At 44.4% G+C, this 24,906-nt stretch overlaps 2 protein-coding genes across 3 annotated transcripts in view; one reads left to right on the top strand and one right to left on the bottom strand.

The window, feature by feature from the left end:
* The window catches only part of FBXO15 (F-box protein 15), a 76,999-nt gene extending 75,031 nt beyond the window's left edge, over nt 1-1,968 (bottom strand). The window contains exon 1 of one of the 2 annotated variants that reach the window (XM_008013784.3): nt 1,774-1,968. In XM_008013784.3, coding sequence (XP_008011975.2) covers nt 1,774-1,889 — 116 coding nt within the window. In that variant the 5' untranslated portion in view covers nt 1,890-1,968. The remainder of the gene's footprint in view (nt 1-1,773) is intronic. The other variant, XM_008013782.3, reaches the window with a different exon arrangement.
* Nucleotides 1,969-2,614: 646 nt separating this feature from the next.
* TIMM21 (translocase of inner mitochondrial membrane 21) lies at nt 2,615-12,300 on the top strand. The gene is made up of 6 exons (XM_008013785.3): nt 2,615-3,205; nt 8,974-9,036; nt 9,135-9,232; nt 11,454-11,527; nt 11,611-11,716; nt 11,816-12,300. Exons 1-6 carry the CDS (start codon nt 2,905-2,907, stop codon nt 11,918-11,920), a joined length of 747 nt encoding a protein of 248 aa, XP_008011976.2. The 5' UTR covers nt 2,615-2,904; the 3' UTR covers nt 11,921-12,300.
* Nucleotides 12,301-24,906: the final 12,606 nt, after the last annotated feature.

The raw sequence follows: 24,906 nt of genomic DNA, 5'->3' as shown, positions 1-24,906 counted from the left end.
TGAATAAGTCCAATATTTTAAAAACCTAAAGACTGTGCTTCATTTTAAATATCTGGCACATCAAACAAATTACACCAGGTACAAATTAAGCCAACTTAATATGCTTTCTGCTACACTTCTTACAGTTTGTGATAGTTATACTTATTCACATTTTGTGTTAAAAAGGGAACACTAATTCCTTAACAACATCTAATTTTCCACAGCAAGACATTAAAATAACCACCTGCTTTGACCATAGTCAATCGTTCTATTTTTAGCAGCGGACTTTTCTTTACCAAAAATAATGCATACATTTCCAAATCAGCTTGAAATGCAGGTTCCCATTCCAGGCATGATGACAGGCCCTCTAATTATATCAATCCAGGAAATTCACTCAACTTACAAAGGATGAGATTCATCATATAAAAATCATTCTGCTTCCCCCAATAGAGCACTATGTAAAGACTAATTTTAGTAACAGCAGCAAATTTATTGAAAGTTCAAATTTCCTATTTAAATTCCTGCTTTTTCTCCTACATAAAACAATTTTTGCAGGCACCGTGACCATTCTATTTGTGACAAGGCTTGTGGTATGTCTAGCATTATAGGTATTCAATTAAGAACTATTATCATAGCACTAAGCAACAGGGATGGGCTTCTGAAAACAGTTAAGTGGAAGTAATGGAGACCTAGTGAGGACATAGTTCTGGAGATTTAGGGGGAAAAAAACAAGTAGTTCAACTAGTATGTAATAGACTCCCTTTGTATGCTTAAAACATACACCACTGATTTATTAGAAGGCAAAACATATATAACTTTCCATATTTATAAATCAAGGAGTCTTACAAGCAGAAAGATAATCCTCAAGAATGTAAACCATTCTTAGCATTATCCTTCCATCTGTAAACTAACTGCAGAGATGAGTCCACAGCTAGGGAACAGCTCACGATATAATGAGAGGGATTTCATAAGGTACCACTATGCATGCTGACACTTCTGATGCACTGGATCATTTTACTTCTTCACGCTGAAGATGCTTCTGGAAAGCAGATGCAGCCTCCTGCTCCTTTCCTAAGTCTTCAAAATTGCCTTCTCTCTCACTGTAGGAGAGGACTACACTTCAGTTCCAGGAAACCCCAAGAGAAATGGAGAGACGAGCCTCTAGGGAGCAGAATAAGAATACTACAGGCTCCTGCATGTAGACAGGAAGACAGACAGAATGGGACTAGGAGCTGAGCAAGACCTGGTGATGTAGATGGCAACTTGGCCTTGATGTTGGAGGTGCACAAAGTGCTGACCCCCCACCCGCCAGACCAACCTGCCTGCCAGAGGTATCTGCTTGGGGGATGAGGGTGTAAATTTATAAGGTTTTGATAAGCAGACTCTACTTCCCTAAGTTGTAAGGTCATGAAAAATACGAAGTGAGATTCTTGGTTACAGAAGAGCGAAAATACGAAGGCAGGGGCGGAGCACACGTGAATCTATGGCACGCATCCCGGAGAAGCAACCTCTTGGACCTGCACCTGTCCTGGCAAGTGAGCGTATCCCCGGCCACAGGCGCCGCGAGAAAGAATATTTCCCTGAGAGGCTACTCTACTTGTGTCACAACGTAGGGAACCCCACATTGCAGGGTAGAAAGGATTTCCTCCAGTCGTTCTTCCAGACCCCTCTCACGTTGAAGAGGGCCGCGGGCCTTGTGCCAAGCTGGACGAATAAAATACACGGTGAACAGAGTGGGGCCGCGCAGTGAGGGGCTTCCCGCCAGCGGACCCCACCCGCAGGCACTACAGTCACCTGAACCCAAAGGTCCTGGCGCGCCCCCGGTCCGCGCCACCGCCCCTGCTGGGCCCGCGCAGCGTCTGGAGGCCGAGCCAGTGCTGCTGCAAGATCCGACCGCGTCCAGTCGCCATGGAGACGAGTTCACCACAAGACCGCTCAAGAGCTGAAAAGAGGAGGACACGCACCGCTACCACGCCCGCGCGTCGCCACACCCTCTTACGCCCATGCGCAAATTCACAAAAGTACCGCTGGCCTGGCGCGTGCGCAGACGGCACCGCGCCAGACACCTGCCCGGAAAGCGGGCTTCTAGAAACTTCCGGGTCCTACAAACTTCCTTCCCCACCCCTACATTCTGCCACCAAGGGCGCTAAGCAAGTCCTCGGCTTAACCATTTAGGAAACCGGTGCCTGCTTTGCAGCGGCCTCGTTCATCTCCACTTGCTGGCTCTTTATTGTCCGGCTTTTCTGAAAACACAGTGAAATGCAAAAACGAAATCATTTGCCCACGCGGAATGGAAAAGACCACAGTCAGAGGGAGTACTTCCCACTGTGCACAGTCCACTCTAGAAGGATAAGGAAAACACGTAGTGTGTAACTGCTAATTTGGCTTTTGCAAGTCCCGCTTGAATTACGTAGGGTCTGTGGTACCAATTACCCCCCGCCTTCCCGCCTCGCCAAGGACGCGCAGCGTCTGCGCAGGCGCTGAGCACGGAAGCGCCCGGGGGCGCGGGAACGGCCTGCGCCGTGCTCTGGCCGCCTTGAATTGTGGGAGATGTAGTCTCTTGTGCGCGCCCCATTGCCGCATCCCAGTTAAGAGCGAGGTCTTCAAACTACTATTCCCAGGAAGACGGGGGGTTTCCCAGGTGACTTTGCGAAGACATGGCGGGGACACTGTGAATGTCAGCCGAGAAGGTAATCAGAGCGTGTTGATTCAAAGAGAAAGGAGACAGAAGGGAAGGTAGACATCAGGTTCTCCCTGGAGATTTTTCGTTTTCATTTACGCTGCTGAAGCCAACGTTTTTGCCTAACACGCCATGTAATGTAAACGTATAGGTTTCAGTACGTGTCCGGCCAGATGTGTAGTGAACCCAAAAACTTTCCTAATTGTAGTTAGCATTGTCCCTAAGCGGAACGATTTTCTGTGAACATGATTTGTACTTTTCTACGAGCCATACAGTATACGGAGAAGCTGCACAGGTCCTCGGCAAAGCGATTGCTTTTGCCCCACATTGTGCTTAACAAAGCGTGCTTGAAGACTGAGCCCAGTTTGAGATGGGGGCTTCAATATCAAAAGAAAACAGTGCGACCTAGATGTATTCTTGGAGTCACCCAGAAAACCATCTGGACGCAGGGACCGAGCCCCCAGAAAGCAAAGGAGGGTAGCAGCAAACAAGTGTCTGTGCACAGGAGTCAAAGAGAGGGAACCGCCGTCCCAACATCACAAAAAGGTAAAAAGGAGTACTTTAATGGTTGGTCTTTCAACAGACGTGACAAGAGCTGCCAATGCTCTTTTACACCAAGTTCACTACTAAAGGTGAAAAACCAATTCACATGAATTTTTAAAAGCCGTTTAAACGTAATTTAGAACTAGAACATATAGACCTACAGTTTTCTTCAGATTGGAACTCAGATTTGAAAGTTGATCTTGAATTTGATATAACTTTTTCTCGTTATGTTTGGGAAATTTTTCTCAAGTTGTATTGGCTCTGTTACATATAATAAAGAGTAATTGGATAGCATAAAAAGAGATTATTGATTATTGACTTATAATCAATAGGGAAAACTTTCGTATGTTACCTGCAATAATAGAAAAACATATAAACTGGGGCGGATGGAATGTAATTTGTCAGGGAAAGTAAGAGATGTGTTCACAGATATTTTAAGATTTTTTTTTTAATTTCTTCATTTCGCATGTGATTTGTAGGAAAAAAAGGACAAAGCAATTTAGACCCCATGATTATACCACACAAAGATGACTATTTTTTACATTTTGCACTTTCATACACATACCTTTTAATAATTTTTAACCCAAAAAATTGAATCATATTCTACCAATTGTTTTGTAACCTGCTGAATATGCCAAAAACCTAGTTTTTCATTTGTAATAGTTCAGCACGAAGGAACAATCCGTATGCAGAGGTGAAAGGCATAGAAGTGGCAAACAGCATGTGTGTCAGGTAATCTGGCTCAGGCAACAGTGCTGCTGCTTGCACTGCCTGCCAGGCCTGCTTAGGGACCCCTTCCCTGATCTGCACCCCATTCAGAGGTGACAGTCCTTGTTGCTGAATGAATGGATGGGAGCAACATTCCCAAATATGGAATATGCTGTGTCCAGAATTCAAAGAAGCATTGTGGTAGGAGGTATAGGGTACAATTGTCTTTTACTTGGGAGGGCATGTCCTGGCACGCCCCAGTGTAGCCCCACGAGGTTGGCTCATGTGTTGGTGAGCCTCTGCATCTTTGTTGGACCCACCTCTCACACTTGCAGCTTGTCTGACCAAGCCTTCTAACACACTTGCCACTTGTTACTTCTGGGCTCTAACATGATGGCATAAACATAGTAGACAAATGTGATATTCTGCTGAATGTCCAGAACAGCATTATTCAAATAAAACTTTCTGCAGTCATAGAAATGTCCTATATCTGTGCTGTCCATTTGGGTAGTTCCTGGCCACTTGTAGCAATTTTGAGCACTTGAAATGTTGCTAAATTATGTTACTGAAGAACTGAATTGACTTAATTTTAATTAATTTAAAATTGAACTGAAATATTCATGAGTGGCGAGTAGCTACTGTATTAGACAGCCCAGGTCCAGAAAGTTTCACTCCCTTAAGACTGTAACGACAGAGGGTGAGAGAATTAGCAAATCCTGGTCAGGATCATAAACATACACTGTTATTATCTGTTTCATGTTACTACAGACTACTACTGCTGCTGCTTCTGAATAGAAGGCATTCTTCAAATCAATGGTCAATACCATGAGATTGTGTTAATGCACTCCCCTGTAAAGTTACCATGTGTGGTATTGCATGTGTACCCCGGCTGCCACTTGGTTGAGTTTGCAGTTAACCACTGTCATTCTCCAGCGCCTATTTGTGTTTTGTAAAAGAAGGCTGGTAAATTACAAGGGACTGTGATAGGGACCACCATGCCTGTATCTAAGGTCTCTAAGAATAGCACTCTTTCTGCCATTCCCCATGGATGTGATATCGTTTTTAATTTATTATCTTGGTCACTGGGGCAGTTTCAGAGGCTTCCATTTGACTTTTCCCACTCTGATAGCTCTTAACCCACTTCCAAAGGAACTAAAGTGGGAGTTATTGTTGCCAATTACTCAGTCCATCCCCTTGATTTATACATTTGGAAATCAAGGAAATTATTACCAGATAAGTCCCTGGACCCAGCTGTGAGCTTCTTACATGCTGTCGGGGGTGGTGGGGAGTGGTCAGGGGGTCATCATGACTCTTTGGGTCCTTGGATATCACTGTCAGCACAGACTATGTCCAAGTTGATAACTATAGGTCCTTTTGGTGAAGGACCGGGGTAGTCAGTCACATACGCTTTCCTTCAGTAAATGGATTCCAGGTCTGAAAACTGGTTCAGGTCCAGAAACCGGGGCAACGTTGAGAGCTTTGCATTAGAGCAACTGCCTTCAGCCTCAGGAGTCATCTGAGGTTAATTTCTCATGACTGTGTAATTCAGAAGTAGCCTTGTCCGCTGCCCTTGAGTCTTCCCCTTGAGAACACTGTTCTAGTCATCAGCTCTGTTGCCCTCTGTAAGTCAGACACTCCCGACTGCCACTCCAGCCTTGCCGTTAGTTATGATGGTGGCACCCACCTTGACTTCTGTTTAACACCCCAACCTGGTCTCTGCTTCAGAATTCTTTCATCTCCATTTCTGTCAGGGCATCCTGCTCTATAAAGATGTAACTGTGGCTTCCTTGTGGTTTTGGTATACAGTGTCCTCCTGTCGCTCCTAAGAACATCGTCAGCTGGTGGGTTTTCGGGCTTTATATCTTATATCTGTGGTAGCATCCCCATTCTTGGAGGCTGTTGAGCCTTTCCTCTAGTTTGCCATGGCTGTTCTGTCACTTTTACTTAATGTGGACCATCACTGTCTCGAAGTTTGCAGGAGCAAACCTAGCCAGCTGCATATCAGTTCCCAGGGTGCTTGCCTGTTTGCGAAATTCATCACAGGAGTGTGCCCCATGCTGATCAACTCTCAGCCGCTTTTGTGTTCTGTGCCTTGACACACCACCCTTAAGCAGTGGGGTCTCTGTTCTCCTGGCTGCTGCCGGGGTGGCCTCCAGCTCCTTCCACGTATTGTTCCTTCTCATCCTTCTCATGCCCGGTTGTGTTGTAACTTGGCCAGGAGGGGAGGTGGAGAGACCTCCTGAGAGCAGCACGTATCTTGCTAGGCAGAAGCCCCCACCCACCCCTCACCCAGTTTCCAAGATGGAGGAAGTGTCAACCAGACAATGAGCAGCTTCTTCAGGGCTAGAGGGGTCAGGAGAATCTGGGAATTCAAGATTTTTTTACAACATTGACCTCAAGGGCCCCCTACCCAGCTTTAGGTTCCCTTTCCTCCCAAATCAGGACCCTGGCCTTGGTGTAGGAGGTCTCATGTGCTTGAAATGCCAAACTCCCTGAAGCTCTTATGCCCCAGACCTGACCCCCGCATTTTCTGCCCTCTGGGTGTAATTTGAGTCTTGTTCTGCCGGGAGGAGGCTCCTGCCCTTGGCACTCACCTTCACTGATGATTAGTTACACACATCATCTCACCGTCCCTCTCCCAGATTATCCATGGCCCCAGCCACAGCCATCTGATATAAGTCCTTAAAATTGCTGATTGCCCCTAAACTCCCAGAATAACACACCAGCCAGTACCTTCCCTTCCACCAGTGTTCCATCCCAGGTCCCCATTGGTGAGAGCTGCATCAGCTGCCCTACAGCCATATGACAGGTGCTGTCAGTAGCCCCCTACCACCAGGGACAGGGTCCTCATTGCCAGCCAGTGGCCAGCGAGCCAGCTCCAAAATCCAAATTGAGAGCTGCTTACCACTCCCAGTAGCACCCGTTGTAGGTTGACTTCCCAGGGAAGTGGGATTTACATAAGGAGGTTTATCAGGGAGTGCTCTCAGAATACATCTTGGGGGTGAGGGAAGCAAGACTGGGGAGAGGGAGAAGCTGAAGTGCATTTGCAGTTGGGGCCTTAGCTGCTGCTCTGGGGACCTCTGGAGCTGAGCTGGCCAGTCACTGTCCTTCTACCTAATGTGGGGGCTGAGTCTTACGCTTCTGCATCAACCAGGCGTTGAGTATGGGCTGGTCCAGGGATGTGCTGTGACCTAAGTGAGGAAGCTGTCTTATGGAATGCCCAGAGAGGAGCTCAGCTGACAACTGTCAGCTTCCAGTGCTCCCTGCAGCTGGGAGCACCCATACCACAGCACCCACTACAGGAGGGGTAGAGAATTGCAGAAGCAAATAAATGGCGTGAGGGTTTTTTGCATGAAACTGTTAGGTCTGATAGGGTTGAGAAAGTTAGACAGTGAGCAGCTTCTGTTGGAGACACCTATAAAGTAACAAACAGAAATTTTTTAAATGTGTAGAATATGGAGAATGTTTAGCACAGGGCTTTATATATAACACATATACAGGAGCTGTTGTTTATCCAAGTAAGTGGAAAAGACCTGTCAGATACCCTAAGCAAGGCAGGAGTGAATTTTTGGAACGGACAGTCAAAAATCCAAGGTGTTAGGGCCAGTGACCTGGTTTGGGTAACAAGGACAAATAAGGATACTTATGAGAACTAATTAGTTGTTATTGTGTTCTCAACCTGGGACTTGGCACATAACTGGCAGGTAATATTTATTGAAATTCCACACTGAGAGTGGAATGAGTTGTGAGCCCCAACTCCGGAACCTCGGAAGGGAAATTGGATTTGTGACAGCTGTTTGAGTCAGTCCCATGAATTACACAGACTTTGGCAGATGAGGTCTTTTTATTATTTGAATACTGTCTTCTAAGTTGGGAACCTTGCTGAAAACTTGAAGGATCGTGATACGCTAAAGACTACTTTTAAACAAGCGTTGTATTAGCTAAAGACTTATTTTAAACAATTTTGTTTTATAAACGTAATAGAAGCTTTTTATATAGAATAGAAAATAGCAGCAACCTCTGTTAAAATTTTCTTCTAAAAGTTTTTTTCTTAAAAATGTTTTAAAGATTTATGTTTCTGGAGTCTGAATTGCTAATGTGGTGAATAAATTAGTCTATAAACATAATGCCAGGAGGTGACTCACTTTCTCAGCATCGGTGAAAAGCGTAGTCATAATTGTAATGTTAAGGTAGTGTAAGTGTAATGTTATAGCTCTTTGCATATATATGAAGATACACATAGTAGATATACAGTAGCTGTTGGTAAGTGAAAAAATAGAAAGACTCATCTGATATGCTAAGCAAGGCAGGAATGAAATGTTGGGAGGGACAATCGGGAATCTAGGGTGTTGGGACTAATGACCTGATTTGGGTAATAGGGACAAATAAAGGTATTTGTATATGTATTTCTGTATAATACAAATACATTTATTTATAGCTATACATACGTATATATGCTGTCCCCTGACACTGTCTTGATTGAGTTTCTCTAGCTCTCAGAGCATCTGTTTAACCCATATGCACGTATTTTATTAGTGTGGGAAAACAAAAGTCTGGTCTGTGCATATTCTTCATTTTCTAAGTTTAATTCATAAATCTTTCTGGCCAACCAAATTCCTGTTCCGAACACAATTCTGTTTTCATGCACCAGTCAGTGTGGGATGGGACTGGCATTCAAGCTAGTTACTGACTGTTAAGAGTTGACACCCATTTTGGTCCATTCAGTCCCTTACCCGTTCGGTTGACAGAAGCCAACACTCTTCCTGATCTGGGAGTGGCAAACCTTGGTTCAGTGTTGCTTAACCTATGGCAGTTGTGAACTGGATCACTTGTTAAAAGGATTTCTTCATCCTGAATTAAAACATAGATTCCCAAGCCCTGCTCTGAGAATTCTGCTGAGGCGCCAACACACAGGGAGTTTTCAGAACAGCTGCCCCCGAACACATGCAGACCCCTTGCTTTGATCTGGAGGCTGCCTTTCTCTCACAAGAAGCAAAAAGCAGCATACAAGCATGCCTGCCCCCAGCCGGCACATGTAACCCATTGGTGTTTTCTCTTTACAGTGAAAGAAGCCGGAAGAGATTTTACCTATTTAATAGTGGTGCTTTTTGGAATCAGCATTACAGGTTGCAAAAAACAGCAAGTATAAGCCCTTGAATGTCTTTTCAGCTGGCCTTTTTCTGTTGTCCTTGCTTTGCTTCATCTTTGTTTTCTGTGATTTCAGGTGGCTTGTTTTACACGATTTTCAAAGAACTTTTTTCTTCATCCAGTCCTAGCAAGATATATGGGAGAGCCTTAGAAAAATGCAGATCACATCCCGAGGTTAGTTCTCAAGATTGAGTTACATGAACTCTGATGAGTTGGGAGGAGGAAGTGGGCAGAATTCAAGAACCAGTTCTCATGCTAGTGAAATTCACATAATAATACATAATGGTTGACTTATCATTACATTATTAGGTCTTTGTTCTTTGAGAGAACCCAAAACTCAGTGTACAGATGTTTTCATGCTAATTGTATGAGAGGGTCATTTTGCTGGTTGTTCATAGATACTAAATTCTTAGAATACACCAAAATACCAAACTCATGGTAAGTTTCTAGTCTTTTTAAAGCCTGATGCATGACCTCATGGTCGTGTGGCCTGGGAAGTGCCAGGTTTCTTACTCCCTGATGGAAAGCGTCAGCACTGAAAATATTACTCAGTGAAATCCAACTTCATTCACATTGAAAGATAACAGCCGGTAACTGTCTGCCATTATCATCATAAATATTAGGGGTGTTCTTCATACAGACCAAGAAGTAACGTCCTAGCTCGCATTTGCAGCCCCTGAAGAGGAGAAAGATTTGAATCCACAGCGTGCTCAGTATAGAGCCCAGTGCTGATCTGCCCTGGGGCCCTGGCTCTGAGTGTTCCACCAGTTTTTCTAATCGTGTCAGGGTGGAAACCTCAGAAGCTAACGATCTCTGGCGTCTTTCCTTTTAAATCCACTGATTTCTCTTCATTGAACTCTGGACAGTCAGTGGTAACCATGGAAAAAGAGGCGGGGAGGGTAAAGTATCTCAGAGGTGAAACCAGGAAATTAGGAAGGTTCCCATGATAGTTATTGGGAGTCCAAATTATATCTGACAAGAAACATTCTTTACAGACTCCGGAAGTACCTATGGGTGTAACCTTATTAAATGTTAGGACGCGTCTCTGGAAAGAGATGAAGAGTTGCTGTTTTATTCACAAACTCAGCCTTTCATAGATTTTTCAGCATTTTGAACAAACAAAATATACAATAGTGAGATATTATTAAAGTCATAACTTAATTTGCTGCCTGAAAAAGCTCTACAAATAATAATGAAACTTTAACAATTTTGTCACCATTTTTAAGGGGTACCCTTCTCTTTGCTGGGTACCGTGTCTGCTTGAAAAACAGAAAATCTTGATGGGTGTTGATATTTATATGTTTAATAGATTAAAGTAAATTGTTCTATCTGTTTGTGCTATACAATTCTGAAATATCATCTTACGTATTACTTCTTTTTATCCTGGAAAATGTGATACTGAAGATACTCCACAAACAGACAAAATAAGATAAATTTCATAGAGTTGAGAGTCAAATTTTTTTAGTTTAATATCAAATTTATATTTTTGGGGGGGTTCCACAGTATTTGCATTTTGAATTCAATAAAAACTACATTTCTACTTCATGGATTTTCTCATTAGAAATAATGGATTCACACCTGTAGTTCTGATTTATTTTAAATGTCATTATTATCTGTTTTCTTTTTCCTCACTGTGTTTAGTGACTTCAAAATTGTTTTATCTCATAGTTTTAGTATTAGATGCTATTAATTAATTAAATTTCATTAAAAATGTTCATATATTTTATCTTCAAACCATAAGGGGTTAGTAAAGAAACATCTAAACTCTTTGTTGTTATGTTTGTTTTCTATAAGGGGAGCAGGAACTGCGTCATTTCAACCTACATTGTTCTGAAACTACAAGTCACACCATAAAGCTACCTATTTTAATCTGTGTGCATGAAATATTTGTTTCAGTCATTTAGGGGATGATTTTTGTATAATAACCCTTTTTTCAGTTTTCTTATTGGAGTGGTCATTTTTTGTTTGGTTTTTTGTTTTTTGTTTTTGTTTTTTTTGAGACAGAGTCTTACTGTCACCCAGGCTGGAGTGCGGTGGCACGATCTTGGCTCACTGCAACCTCTGCCCACTGGGTTTGAGTGATTCTCCTGCCTCAGCCTCCTGAGTAGCTGGGACTATAGATGCGCACCACCACACCTGGCTGATTTTTGTATTTTTTAGTAGAGACGGGGTTTCACCTAGTTGACCACGCTAGTCTTGAACTCCCGACCTTGTGATCCACCTGCCTCGGCCTCCCAAAGTGCTGGGATTACAGGTGTGAGCCAGGAGTGGTCATTTTTGTAAAGGTCCTATGCTTACTGATTTTTTTTTCCTAAAATCATTTGGGTTGTTAGAAATTATTTCTTTAGTAAGCTTAAAAAATAACACAAAATAAAGCACTGTCCTTGTTCTGCAGGTAATTGCTGTCTTTGGTGAGCCTGTTAAAGGCTATGGCGAGGTGACAAGGCGGGGTCGCCGGCAGCACGTCAGGTACCGTGGCTTGAATTCAGAGGAAGCTCTGGGGAAATTTTTAAATGAAAGGAACTTAGACTGATCTTTCGTTTTCTCGACAGTTTCACTGAATATGTAAAAGATAAGCTGAAACACACGCGTGTGAAATTCTACATTGAGGGCTCTGAGCCAGGGAAGCGAGGAACGGTGTATGCAGAAGTAAAAGAGGTGTGGGAATTGTGGGTCGTGGGGTCAGAAGTTCTGAGCGCGGTGTTATTTAAGTTCTGGAAAGGAAAATAATACCTGGAAACACTACATTTTTTTCAGAACCGAGAAAGTGGTGAATATGATTTTCGATATATATTTGTAGAAATTGAATCTTATCCTAGAAGAACTATTACCGTTGAAGATAATCGATCCCAAGATGATTAAAATAAGCAAGCAAGCAGGTTTCTGATGGATGTTGAATGGCGTGGACTCACTACTCTGTTCTTCACAGCTGTCTTCCAGAATGTGTTCAAAAGACAGGAAGGAGTGTATGGTTTATAAAGTGAATCTAATACAGTATTTGTTGCATTTAAACAAACTAGACATTTTCTTATGGAAAAATTATGAAATACAGCATATTTTATGTTCTCCTATTGACTCAATCATGACAGTATTTCTGCTTTAACACCATCTTTCATGATTAGATGTTTGTTATTGAAAATTTTACGCCATGTAAATAAAGGAAATAGATTTTAGTATTGTATTCATTTTGTATTATAGAACTGTATCATGTCTGCAGAATAAAATTAACAAATATGTCATTAGCAGCTGCCTTCCACATACTTTGGAATCTGACTTGAGATAAACGTGAAAATGGTTGAGGACCATAGGGAACCAGATGGTAAATACATTCTTCAAAATTGTGTGAGTTTTAGGAATCTGTCTCATATTTCCCCCTTTGTGAATTAAGGGCATTGTACATAGCAGGGGAAGTACACACTCCCAAGTCGGGTAGACCTGGGCACCCATCCCACCTTTTCTAACAGGGTGTGGGCCTGCGCAGGCACCTTAGCCTCATCAGGCGTCCCCGTTGTGTGGGTTGTTAGGATGGCAGTGTGATGAGAGGTACAAGCCTGGACCATAGAAGGCAGCCATGAAGTGCTCTCATCCCATTTAGAACTTGCTTGCACTGATACTTCTGACTGCCAAAAGAGCATGGGAGTGAATGACAGACATACTCAAATATGTGTGTGAGGCCCCCTTTAAAAAAAAAGGTGGGGGGATTCTATTTTATTTGAAGTATTTGCTGGAGACTTGGCAAAAAGTGACCTTCACTTACAAGATCCCAATTCCATATCTGTATAAGTCCTATGTGCATTGGGAGGGGTCTAGAACCATGTTTATCTGCGGTGGCTTCATTGTGAGGTATCCCCTCTGATGTGTTTGTTCCATCTCCCTTAGAACTGTCTGTAGAGGAATTTCTGATGTGTTCTTGAAATTTTGGGATATTCAGGATAGAGAGACCTCCAGGCAATCTATCTTGCCTGTTTACTTTATCTCCCTGCTTAATTTAGTTAGTTTCTTGGTTTGACTGCTTGTTTTAGATGATTTTAATTATAAAAATTTCCAACATTTGAGGAGTATAGAAAATATCATAGCAGACCCTCTTGTCTCCCTGATGTAACACACTTTGACTGGATGAGTCCTTAACTTAGACTTTCTCTCCTAATCATTTTTTCCTTCGCTATAGAATGTTCAGTTTCAGTATTCACTGAAATGTCAACATTTAACAGGCTGAGAAGTTCCACTTGCTATCCTAAACTCAAAAAAGCAGCCCCGCTCTTCAAAGGACCTGCTCAAACTGTAGCTTGCTGAAGAAGCCCAGCATCTGAGGTCAGGTGGGGATTTAGCCACCCTCCATGGCCCTGTCATTTGGCTTAAGACCGTTTGCTTTTTCTATATTCATTTTTATGCACCTCCCATTTTACGATATGCTCATGCCCCTTTAAGATCTGAGCTTTTGGCCAGACACAGTGACTCACGCCTGTAATCCCAGCACTTTGGGAGGCCAAGACAGGTGGATCACTGGAGGTCAGGAGTTCAAGACCAGCCTGGCCAACATGGTGAAACCCTGTCTACTAAAAATACAAAAAAAAATTAGCCGGACATGTTGACGCACTCCTGTAATCTCATCTACTTGGGAGACTGAGACAGGAGAATCGCTTGAACCCAGAAAGCAGAGGTTGCAGTGAGCTGAGATCATGCCACTGTACTCCAGCCTGAGTGACAGAGCAAGACTTCATCTCAAAAAAAAAAGAAAAAATTCAACTTTTATAATTAGAAATAAAACTAAATTACTTTTTCAAAAGGAAAAATTTTGGTATCTGTAAGAGATTCTTCCATATAGCCACAGGAGAATGTGATGTGTAACTCTCTAGATCTCTGTTTTCGTTACCTCTGATGTACCCTACTAAATGTTACAATTTCCCTTTTTTGAAGACCCTCTTTAATCCACTTTGACTGTGGTGTCTATGTCCATGGGCTTACTCCCACTTTTGCTCTGAATTCTAGGGCACATATCTGACTCTGCCTGGTGTCCCCCTTCTGTCATATTTGTGAATTTGCAAATGCTGTGGTCATTTTCCTCCAAGGCCTCTGTCACTCCTCCGCACCTGATCAGTGAACTCTTTTCACAACTAACTCTAGAGCAGACTCTCTGGTCACTGTTTGCTCTTCCTCCTTAATGAAGAAGGCAAGAGTTTATCAGAAGTTCTGCTTTTAGCCCAGTGAGATTTCCAGCCTGACTGCCTTGCAAGCTGCCTTCATAACTATTGTTGATCGATGCTAGTAATACTTTATCCATTTCCATTTGGTAAGCCACTACAATATTACTTCTGTTTCTCTTACTCTCATCCAGAGACAGTTCCCCAATTCCTAATTCATAGATTTCCACTCAGGGTTACACTTACTAGTGATTTTATATAGTACCACTCATGTGTTCCATCTGTTAGATTTCATGCAGCATATTGTTTGAGGGTATGCTGTATGTCAGACGAGTCGTCCAGTGCCACCGAAATGCTTGGGGGTGGGGTGTCAAATGCAGGGGCCAGGTGTATCATGGGACAGGGTTAAGGTTTTGATCCTGTAGGCCTGAAGAGCATCATAGGAATCTGAGTGGGCATAAGCTGTCGTGTCTGTATTGAGAAGCAGTAGTTGCGCGCAGGATGGCTTGCATTTGGCAGAGGCCAGGTAAAGGTTACCGTAGTCGTTGAGATGAGAGAGGATAAAGCTAGAGAGGAGTTGGTACTTTTGAGAAATGTGTGGGGCTGGGTGAAGGACAGGACTTTGTGACCAAGTGCATGTGGGAAGTCACACGGGGGAGGAGTCAAGAATAACTCAGGCCTCTGACTGTTAAAATCCAGTCACAGAGGGGGAGGAGTTGAGAATAACTCGGGCCTTTGACTATGTTAAAATCCAGAGTCACATGGGGAGGAGTCGAGAATAACTCAGGCCTCTGATCGACTCTTAAAATCCAGGACAGGAATGGGTCATGAGCAGAAAACAGTCACTTCTACATTGAGCTCAAGGTGCATCAGTCAGCCAGGTGAAGGCCTAGACGCAACAGGCTTCTCAAGTCTGGCGCTCAGGATGCTGTCTGAACTGGAGGAGATTAGGAGTGGCCTGCAGAGAGGAAGTAGCTGGAGCCGAGGGGGCAATGGCATTGCCCGGGGAGAGCATGCTGGCCAGTTGAGGCAGGCTTGCCGCGTGTTGGGGCGGGCTTGCCGCGTGTTGTGGTCATCTGGCCAGCACCATCTTGCAATCCCCTCTTACCCTGTAATGGTTAGCAGATTCTGAGGAAAGGATTTTATTTTTTGTTTTGAGTTGTAAATTGGTTTGATTTATATTTTTGTTAAAGATGAAAGAAATGGGGAATGTGCTAGAGGAAGGGAGGCCATGGAGGAGAGGTTGGAAACCCATGGAAGATCAAAGAGAATAGTGGAGTAAGGTCTTGGCAGGTTCAACTCAGAGCAGAGCTGACCGGAGGCAGGAGAGCAGCTCAGGCAGAGGAGTTTGTGGAAAGATGACGCATTGGCAGCCGAGCCCAGCTGGTCAGCCTCTGTGTGTCGTCAGCTGAGTGGCAAGGCAGGGTGGCGTTGGGACTTAAAGAGAAAGATGAAAGCTTGGAGGAAGCCCTGAAGGAGAAGGGAGGAAACTGACTAGGGAACAGTGGCCAGCGTGAGATACCACAGAAAGCGGGTGATGATGCTGGTCTGCATAGCTGTGCCATCCGCTCACGCAGGGCTCGCAGGTGTAGGAATGGGTGAGGCAGGTCGCTGGACTGATCTGTGGTGAGCCTGCTGGGCTACTCTGAGCTGACCTGTTTCTTTGAAGAATGCACACCTTATGGAAGCTCGAGGCAGAGATACTTCCCCAACCAGGTATCTGCACTTCCTAGAAAGCGCCAGTAATCAGCGCAGCAAGGCATTCATGCATCGATAGACAATTGAGGCAGTGGAACAAACGGAACAAAATAGAGACCCCAAAACAGGCTTACGCACTTGTGGAAACTAGTTATGTGTCAGAGGTTACATTACAGTGCAATGGAAAGGGTTCAGTGTTCAACAAATAGTGCTGAGACAATCATGTATCCATGTGGGAGAAAATGAAAGTCAGTCTCTACCCCATACCACACAAGAGTCCATTCCAGGAAAATTAAAACCTTTACGTTTGCAAAACCAGACAGGAGAATATCCTTATGACATTTTGGAAAAGATTTCTTAAATAAGACACAAAATTAGAAACCATAAAGAAAAAGTTTGATTTTTAAAATCAAGAACTTTATCAGAAAAAAAAAAAAATAGGCCACGAAAGAGAAACTTTAAAGAGCACAAAGCCAAGAAAACATCACTTTCAGACACACAAAGGAGCCCCCAAAAAAGGAGGAAAAAGCTGCCCTAACGGGCAAAAGACCATTTCAGTAAAGAGGAAAACGTGAAGCTAATACACTTCCAAAAATACTTTCAATCTCACTAAAATCAAGAAAATGCAGAATGGGTTACTAGTTTTCATCTGCCAGATTGGTAAGAAACTTTTAATCAATAAAACAGTGGATGGAGCAGAGGGAACTCTCATCTCCTGCTGGTAGGACGTGTATTTGTGGAACCACCTGGCTGGCCAACGTGGCATTATTCAGAAAAGTTGAAGCTGCAGATTCTCCATGACGCAGAATTTCCTCCCCTGGGTGTTCACCATAGAAGAACTCTTGCCCGTGGCCCTGGAGCCAAGTATAACATATGTAAGAACAAAAACTGGCAAGTTTTGACAAAAGATTGGTGGAAAAAAATTGTGATACCCAATTTCGGTTGCCATGGGACCGGGCAAGTTGAGGCGAGAGTTCTGACTTAACGTGAGTTTCACAGATGTGGAAAGCAGGAACTGCCTTTGCTTCGACAAGCAAGGGAAAAGGAGCTAATAGCTGCATTTGCCAGCACCAATGAATCTAGCCAACACTTCGAGCAAAACAGGTAGATTGCAAAATTAAATAGATATTTTGACAGAATTTATATAGAGTTCAGAAATACGGAGCTAAATAAATACTCTTTGGAGATACATACGTATGTGTCAAAACTCTGTAAAGAAATGCAAGGGAAAGGTAAGCTGAGGCTTCCGGAGAATGTTTGTTTCTGGTGAGGAGGTAGAAGGATGACAGTGAGTTTCCCAGGGGTTCATCTTGGACAAATTCTTACACGGTTTGGTGGGTTGCTGGGTGTTCATTCTGTTACTATATACCTTTCACTACAGGGGTGTGAGTTACCCAGAAGGTCACAAAACTTAAGTTTTGGGGCCCCTCATTTTCACAGACTCCCAAGCCCAGTACTTAATTTCAGGTTTATAATTATTTCCTTTCTTATGGAAGACTCCAAAACCTGTCTAACCCTTGGACCCTGAAAACTTGGATCTACACCTGCATACAAGTTATACCTTATACACACCAAGTATTTCATAAATGTTAGCATGGGTACATTACACTGCTTGCCATCCCAGGCTTGTGATCCAAACCTGAGTGTATCCTTCAGCCTGCTCGCAGCCTTAGGTTTTATTAGCCTCATTACATGAAATTCTTAAGTCTTCCCAAAGTCCATGCATTAATATACAGATCTGTGAAAATCCTGCTTTCTGTTCTTTTTCCCTACTATAGCATCGTTACGTTTGTTTCTTTCACTCACGTTTTTCTTTCTATATCCTAAATTGTTTCTAACCTCACAATTTTGGCGACACACTTTTTCCTTCATTCTCCTTAAATTGGTTTTTAGTCCACTTGCTACTCCCATTCCCCCGCCCTGTCTTTGTCTGCTGCTCACAGCTGCTGTCGGCTAGGAAATTAGAGTCATCTCCGAAATCACCATCTGCCCCAAATCGCTCCCGCGTGTCTGTCCTCCTCGCTGCCCAGGAGCTGATTGTGCCCTGATGCTCAGTGATCGCCAGTGGTCCTGAGAAAGCTGAATCCGGTTCACAAAGGCCTGATTGAGAAGTCAGGCTCCACTGTTCTGCCGGTCCTCCCACCACGGTCCAGCTTCTGGACAGGCGCCCCTCCCTGGGTTCCCTCCTCTATACCCTTACTTTCAGAGGTTCTAGTGATGGGTTGTTTGAAGACTGTTGTGTCTGTTTTGGTAGTAGATATTCCCAGCTACTTGGAATTTTCTTAATGTTTAACATTGGGCCACCTGAATATTCCTTTCTTACCAGAGCGGTGATGGAAGTGGTGTTTTTATGGGTAAGGTTTCTCCGTCCCTCAGTTGCATTTTCAAAAGTCTTCTACAGGATTCCATAAACTTCCACATAAAAATTAGGTCCTTGAGGCATGTTTTGGTAGCCCATAATTATTGACAGTACATTTACGGAGCACAAAAGATAGCCAGCCCCATCGCCCACAGTCCTCCGGCCATCTATGCGGGAAAGCCCTGCTCACCAGACCTTACCTGCTGTCATCACAGCCCTGGGGGGCTGACCAGGCAGCCCAGTTTTACTGATGGGAAGCCTGGGACTCCAGGGGTTCTTGAAAACATCCCAAGCACTAACTGGAAACGAGTTCTCACGCATGCATTCAGCCTGCTGCTTTTAGTGCCACCTGACCTGGAACAAGAGCGAGGGCTTCCTGCTTGCTAGACACTTCATTCCAGGGGTCTGGAACGGACCTTTCCTGATACCATTTTAGTTCAGCCCCTACAGCACCTCCCATCCTCTGGTATCATAGATAGAACATACAATTTGCTAATGAAATGGAGTGGTTACAGACTGTAGGAGAACCGCAAGGAAATGGACACTTGCTGTCCTTCCTGCCCAGATGTGCAGTACCCATCATGGAGGTGGGGAACACTTGGCCTGTCACATAAGAAAAGCTGATGACAAGCCCTCTGTAGCATATTCATAAAGGCCTGGGCTGAACTGTGCTCCCTCCCACTGAACCCCGCATGGCTGAGGCCTTGGCTCAGCGATTTCAAGGTTGAAAAGCACAGGCCAAGTCAACACCAGGGGCTGAATCCACAGGCTGCCTTTATTGTGATGATTCCAAGGCAGAACTACCCTGTTTAGAAACATAAAATGGCAAGTCATGACCATAATCATTGCCGTCTCAGCTTTACTTTGATGAAGACTCTCCTTCAACCAAAACTTTAGCTGAATTCCTCTGAGTCCTGCGATTGACTAGCCTCAAGCCTAGGCTTCCCTCTGTCCTTGTAGAATCCGCTGTGAGCAGGAATCCTGCCAAGTCAGCTTAGCAAAAATCCCCCACCGTTGGTATCTGAGCACCCTGGCCTGCCTTCCCGAACAGTCATAATTTCAGCCGGAACCCCCTTATCCGTGCTGTCTCGTAGTAATTTTCCATCCACTGACCCCCATCCTGTCCTTGGCCATAAATCCCCACTTCTTGTTAGAGCGGAGTCCAATCTCTCCCCAACTGCAAGACCCCATTGAAGTGGTCCCTGTTCCTATCACCACGGCCCCCTTTGAACAATGTCTTCCTTAAAGTCATGAATAATTTTTTCTTTAACAACCTGTATTGAAATCCTTTGCAAACGTCTTCTGAGAACATACGCGCGTTTCCAAGATGGTTCTTATATACAACAATGGTGGGAGGAGAGGCCATACCTTATTTCTGGGAGAGTCCCAACATGGTTTTAATCCTGAAAAAAGACAAAAATCAAAAGATTCTTTCCGTAGATGATGGCTAATTTTATACGTTAACCTGACTGAGCTAAGGCGTGCTCAGAGAGCTGGTAAAGCAATATTTCTGGGTGTGTGTGTGTGAGGGCGTTTCCAGAAGAGGTTGGCATTTGAATCAATGGACTGTAAAGAAGACCCACCCTCACCATTGTGCAGTCCTTTGACGGCTGGAATAGAGCACAAAGGCAGGGGGAGAAGTTGCGCTCTGCTGGAGCTGGGACGTTCATCTCCTCCTGCTCCCAGACATGAGTGCTGCCAGTTCCTGGGACATCAGACTCAGACTGGGCTCCTCCGCTTCTCAGGGCTTCAGAGTGGAACTGAAACCAACACCACCGGCTTTCCTGCTTGCAGGTGACCGAGCCTGGGATGCATAGCCTCCATAACTGTCTGAGCCAATTCCCATGCCGAGCCTCTTTCTTTACAGCTCTATATATCCTATTAGTTCTGTTTCTCTGGAGAACCCTAAGGCACCATATAATAAATAAATATATAAATAAATAAATGAATTCCAAATTCTCAGAAAACTAAGGCTTGGTAATCATAAATATAGCCCTTGGAATACTTAGTTCTATTTGTGTCTGTGCTGTTTCTTGGAAAGGTACTGGTTGCAGATATGACAGCGTGGGGCCGTATCCATAACTGACCATCATCCAGGTGAACTCTGCCTCATGTGACTGACTCTTGGCTGTCGCAGTTTCTGTTGCCATGTTTTTGTGGTAACACCCAAATCTGCATCTCCAGCCTCGAGCTTTCTGAGCATTGCCTGCTGCAGCTGGGCAGGTTCAGTCTCCATGTGACAAGTCCTGCCGTCACCTCAGCTTCCACACACCCAGCCCTGCACTCACCATCCCCCTACAACCAGCTCCAGCTCCCCCAGGTTCTTACTGATTTCCATAGCCCGCAATCACCATTGCCATCCACTCCTTCCCTCCCCAGGCTTAAGATCCTAGATTGTTCTTTAAACCCTCTGTATTTTTAAACATGTATTGCCAGTTAGTCTTTGACTCCTATGATTCTTTCAAAATTTCTGTAATTTCCATCCGTTCCTCTGCCATAATGCTAGTCTAAGTACACTAAATATGCCTCCATTTATGAGACAAAACAGAAAGTGTCCTTTCATCCTCCTGCCCCCTCTACAGAAGGTGGCCTTCTCTTCCTAGGAATCAGATATCAGATCAGGCGCAAAGATTTCTGTGACCTGGTTCGAGACCGTAGTGCCTCCCACTGATTGGATGGGAGCCTCGTCTTCAGAGATCCAGCACGCAGGGATCCTCCATGTTCAGTGTTAGCATCCTCAATCTTGTCCCTTCCAGACCTCAGAAAAATCCAGGCCCTTTTCTGCCCTTGAAAGTGAGGGGTGGAGCTGCAGGCCTGACAGATCTGGAGGAGCCGAGGCGGGCAGCCAGCCTCTGCCTGCCGGAGGCGAGTACGGGCCCAAGGCCAGACAGAGGTCGCTGGCCCTGAAAGAGCAGAGCAGAGGCCGGAAGGGGTGGCTGCTACCATTGCCCTCGCCCTGGCTGTGGTTAGGAGGGGTGAGCAGCTGCTGGGGCGCAGGGGATGCTGACAGAGAGACGGACAGAAAGGAACTGACAAGGTGAGCCTGCGGCACGAGGAGCAGCTCCTCTCTTTCCGCCACTGCCTAGAGAAGTGCGAGTGTTGCCGTGAGATCAGGGTGCCAAGCTAGACCCAAAGCAGAAAGAGGCAGTGCTCGCCTCGGCTCAAGCTATGAGATCAATGAGCTTAAGGATAAACTCACAGGCAGCGGGGCTGGAGGCCGCCCGAGCCCCTGCAATTCATCCCTGTTACAGCAAGGTTGCCTTTCCACTCTCCCCACCCAGGCTCTTTTGAAAGATTGTTTTCTTTTTCATCTTACTAGAAACTGCGCAAAAGAACCATGAGCCAAGTGGAATAGTTGTCTTCGCACTTACAACTTATTTCTCCATCAGTGATAATTAATAGAGTATAAGCGCATTTTAAACAAATCTCGTAATTTGTTATCAAATTAACAAGTACTGATTGAGCACGGACCTGGAGAACACAGCACTCAGTGCTGCACAAGGAAGCAGCTGGCACTCTTCCGTTGAAGCCCTACGGTTAAAACGAACTTGCTAGTTAAACATGAGGTAAGGAGTTTCTCGCGGTTTTAGGTAATTATTTAACAAACTCCCATGTAACCCTCACAACATGCCAGTCATTGTTCTAAGTACCACACAAATATCAGCCGGTTTCACATTCCTGACAACTCCGAGCTACTGCCAGCAGTCCAGCTTTACCTATGAAGTCACTGATGCACAGGCTGGTCACAGAGCCAGGAAACGGGGAAGCTGGATTGCGTCTAAGCAGAATGTCACCGTCGCTGTGCAGTGGCACCCGGATGCTTTGTTTCCTGGAATGCCTTTTGTTCAGCATGTGACTAGGGAGAGTGAATGGTAATGACTCTCCCTAATGTGAGATGAGGAAGAAGAGCAAAGCAGGCTGAAAGCTGAGGGACAGTGACGCCGAGGGCCAAGGAGAAGAAGAGGAGCCTGCACAGGAGAGGAGGGACAGGTGGATGACAGGGATGGACAGGCGAGATGCACAGATCGTAGACGGCTGGACGGATGGACAGGCCAGAAAGGAAGTAAGGACAGAACCACAGAAAGAAGCGATGGGAAAGCTAAGGGTAGCAGAGGCTGACGCCCCCTGTTACAGACTGAACTATGTCTCCCTCTGGCCTCCAAAACCCCTGTGATGAAGCCTCCCAACTCCAGCACCTCTGAATGTAGCCGAATTTGAGGATAGGGCTTTTAAAGGGGTGATTAAGTTAAAATGAGGCCTTTCGGGGGTGGAGGGACCCCATCCAATCTGATTTGTCCTTCTAATGAAAGGAAATCTGTGCACACAGAGACACCAGGGAGGTGTTCGCAGAGGAAAGAGCATGTGAGGACACTGCAAGAAGGTGGACGTCTGCAAGCCGAGGAGAGATCTCAGGAGAAACCCACCATGCTGATACCTTGATCTTGGACTTTCAGCCTCCAGGACTGTGGGAAAATAAACGTCTGTTGTTTAAGCCCCCGGAGCCTGTGGTATTCTGTTACGGCAGCGAGCTTTAAGAAGTTGTGAGTGATTATAACAACACGACTTCCAGCCGTGCGTTGTAAGGAACCCTGTGGCGTCGCATCCTGCCTTGCCCTGTGACTGTCAGTCTTGTTCATATTTGCCAGCCACATGGTGTAAGCGGTGTCTCTTCGTGGTCTTGACTGCCATTCACTAATCATTAATGAACATTTTTATATGGCTTATGTGTTCCTTCTTCTGGACAAATGCCTGTTCATGTCTTTTGCATGTGCTTTTATTGGTATTTTTCCATTTTCTTTTTTGTTTGTGTGTTTTTTTGGTTTTTTGAGACCATGTCTCACTCTGTTGCCCAGGCTGGAGTGCAGTGGCATGATCTGGGCTCACTGCAACCTCCTCCTCCCAGGCTCCAGCGATTCTCCTGCCTCCGCCTCCCGAGTAGCTGGGATTACAGGCGCCCACTACCACTCCCTGATAATTTTTGTACTTTTAGTAGAGACGGGTTTCACCATGTTAGCCAGGCTGGTCTCAAACGCCTGACCTCAAGTGATCCACCCACCTCGGCCTCCCAAAGTGTTGGAATTACAGGTATAAGCCACCGTGCCTGGCCTCTATTTTCTTATTAACTTGTAAGAGGGTTTTTGTGTATTTGATAGTAATATTCCATTGGTTGTGTGCATAAAAGACTATCTCCAAGTTTTAAACTTGCTATTTTGCTTTATATGTGGTATCTTTGGATGATCAAATGTTTTTAACAATAGTAAAGTCAAGATCAAGAGTATCTTTTCTTTTAAAGTAAAAAGTAATGTGTCTTATGTAGGTACTCTTTCTCCAGTTTTTGTGTAAGAAATCTAAACCAAGATTGAAAGGATATTCATCTCCATTGTCTATTAACCATTTTAAGTTTTGTTTTTGATGTTAAGTCCTTAATTCATCTGGAGCTGATTATTTTTCTTTTAAGAGTATGAAGTAGTGATCCAACTTTATTTTTTCCATATGAATGGCCATGCATTCCACGTGCATTTACTGAACTGACATCTGTGTCTGTCATACACTGAAATCCTGTATGTGTATAAGTCTACTTTTGGGCTCTCATTCTATTGGTTAATTTTTGCTCATACCAATACTGCACTAATCTATTTACTACATAGCTTCATAGTAGATACTGATACCTAGTAAAAGAAATCTACTCTCCCTACTCTTCTTGTTCAGAAATACTCTAGCTAATGTTAGCTCTTTACTTAACATAATATTTAGCATTATTTTCATCAACATCCATGGAAAGCCCTTTTGGGATTTTCTATGGTCTCTCCATTTAATTTATTTAAAAATTTGGGAGGTAATATGTCTGTAGGAATGATAATCAAATTTTCTAAAAAATATCTATCATATAACAAATGGGAGGACAAGTAAAACTTCACCCTCACCCTTCACACTGGAATCTATTTAAAAGGATCACGATGGTGCCACAGTGCAGGACTATGAGGGCTGAGAGTCCCATATTTGTGTCTACTTTGAATGAATGTTCTGGTTCAAATGCTTGGTTGCTCCTTCCATTTGGAGCTCATCAGATCAACCCTGCTTAGACACCCACCCTCGGCCCCCGACCCTCAGATGAGATATTGTCCTGGGTCAGCCCCTGTTTTAGGCCCTTCTTGTGTTGCTATAAACAACACATACTGGGACCTATCACGGAGGGTGGGAGGAGGGAGAGGATCAGGAAAAATAACTAATGGGTACTAGCTTAATCCCTGGGTGATGAAATCATCTGTAAAACAAACCCCCATGACACAAGTTTACCTGTGTAACAAACCCGCACAGGTACCCTGAACTGAAAATAAAAATCGAAAAAAAGAAGAGAAATACCTAAGACTGGGTAATTTATAAAGAAAAGGAGTTTAATTGGCTCATGGTTCTGCAGGCTTTATAGGAAGCACGGTGCCAGCATCTGCTCGGCTTCTGGGAAGGCCTCAGGGAGCTTTCACTCATGGTGGAAGGTGTGGGGGGAGCCATTGTATCACATGACGGGAGCAGGAACAAGAGGAGGATGGGAGGTGCCACGCACTTAAACAACCGAACTCACTATCACAAGGACAGCACCAAGCCATGTGGTATCCACCCCCATGACCCAAACACCTCCCACCAGACCCCAC

Source organism: Chlorocebus sabaeus, chromosome 18 (assembly GCF_047675955.1).
Source record: "Chlorocebus sabaeus isolate Y175 chromosome 18, mChlSab1.0.hap1, whole genome shotgun sequence".
NCBI lineage: Eukaryota > Metazoa > Chordata > Mammalia > Primates > Cercopithecidae > Chlorocebus > Chlorocebus sabaeus.
The sequence above is the reverse complement of the archived record's forward strand: the minus strand, read 5'-3'. Positions and strand labels throughout refer to the sequence as shown.

What these genes read in the sequence shown, in the direction of transcription:
- TIMM21 (XM_008013785.3), top strand. Translation starts at nt 2,905, where the DNA reads ATGATTTGTACTTTTCTACGAGCCATACAGTATACGGAGAAGCTGCAC. An exon ending in TTTTGGAATCAGCATTACAG is followed by an intron (nt 9,037 to 9,134) that starts GTTGCAAAAAAC and finishes CTGTGATTTCAG; the next exon opens with GTGGCTTGTTTTACACGATT. An exon ending in TGTATGCAGAAGTAAAAGAG is followed by an intron (nt 11,717 to 11,815) that starts GTGTGGGAATTG and finishes CATTTTTTTCAG; the next exon opens with AACCGAGAAAGTGGTGAATA.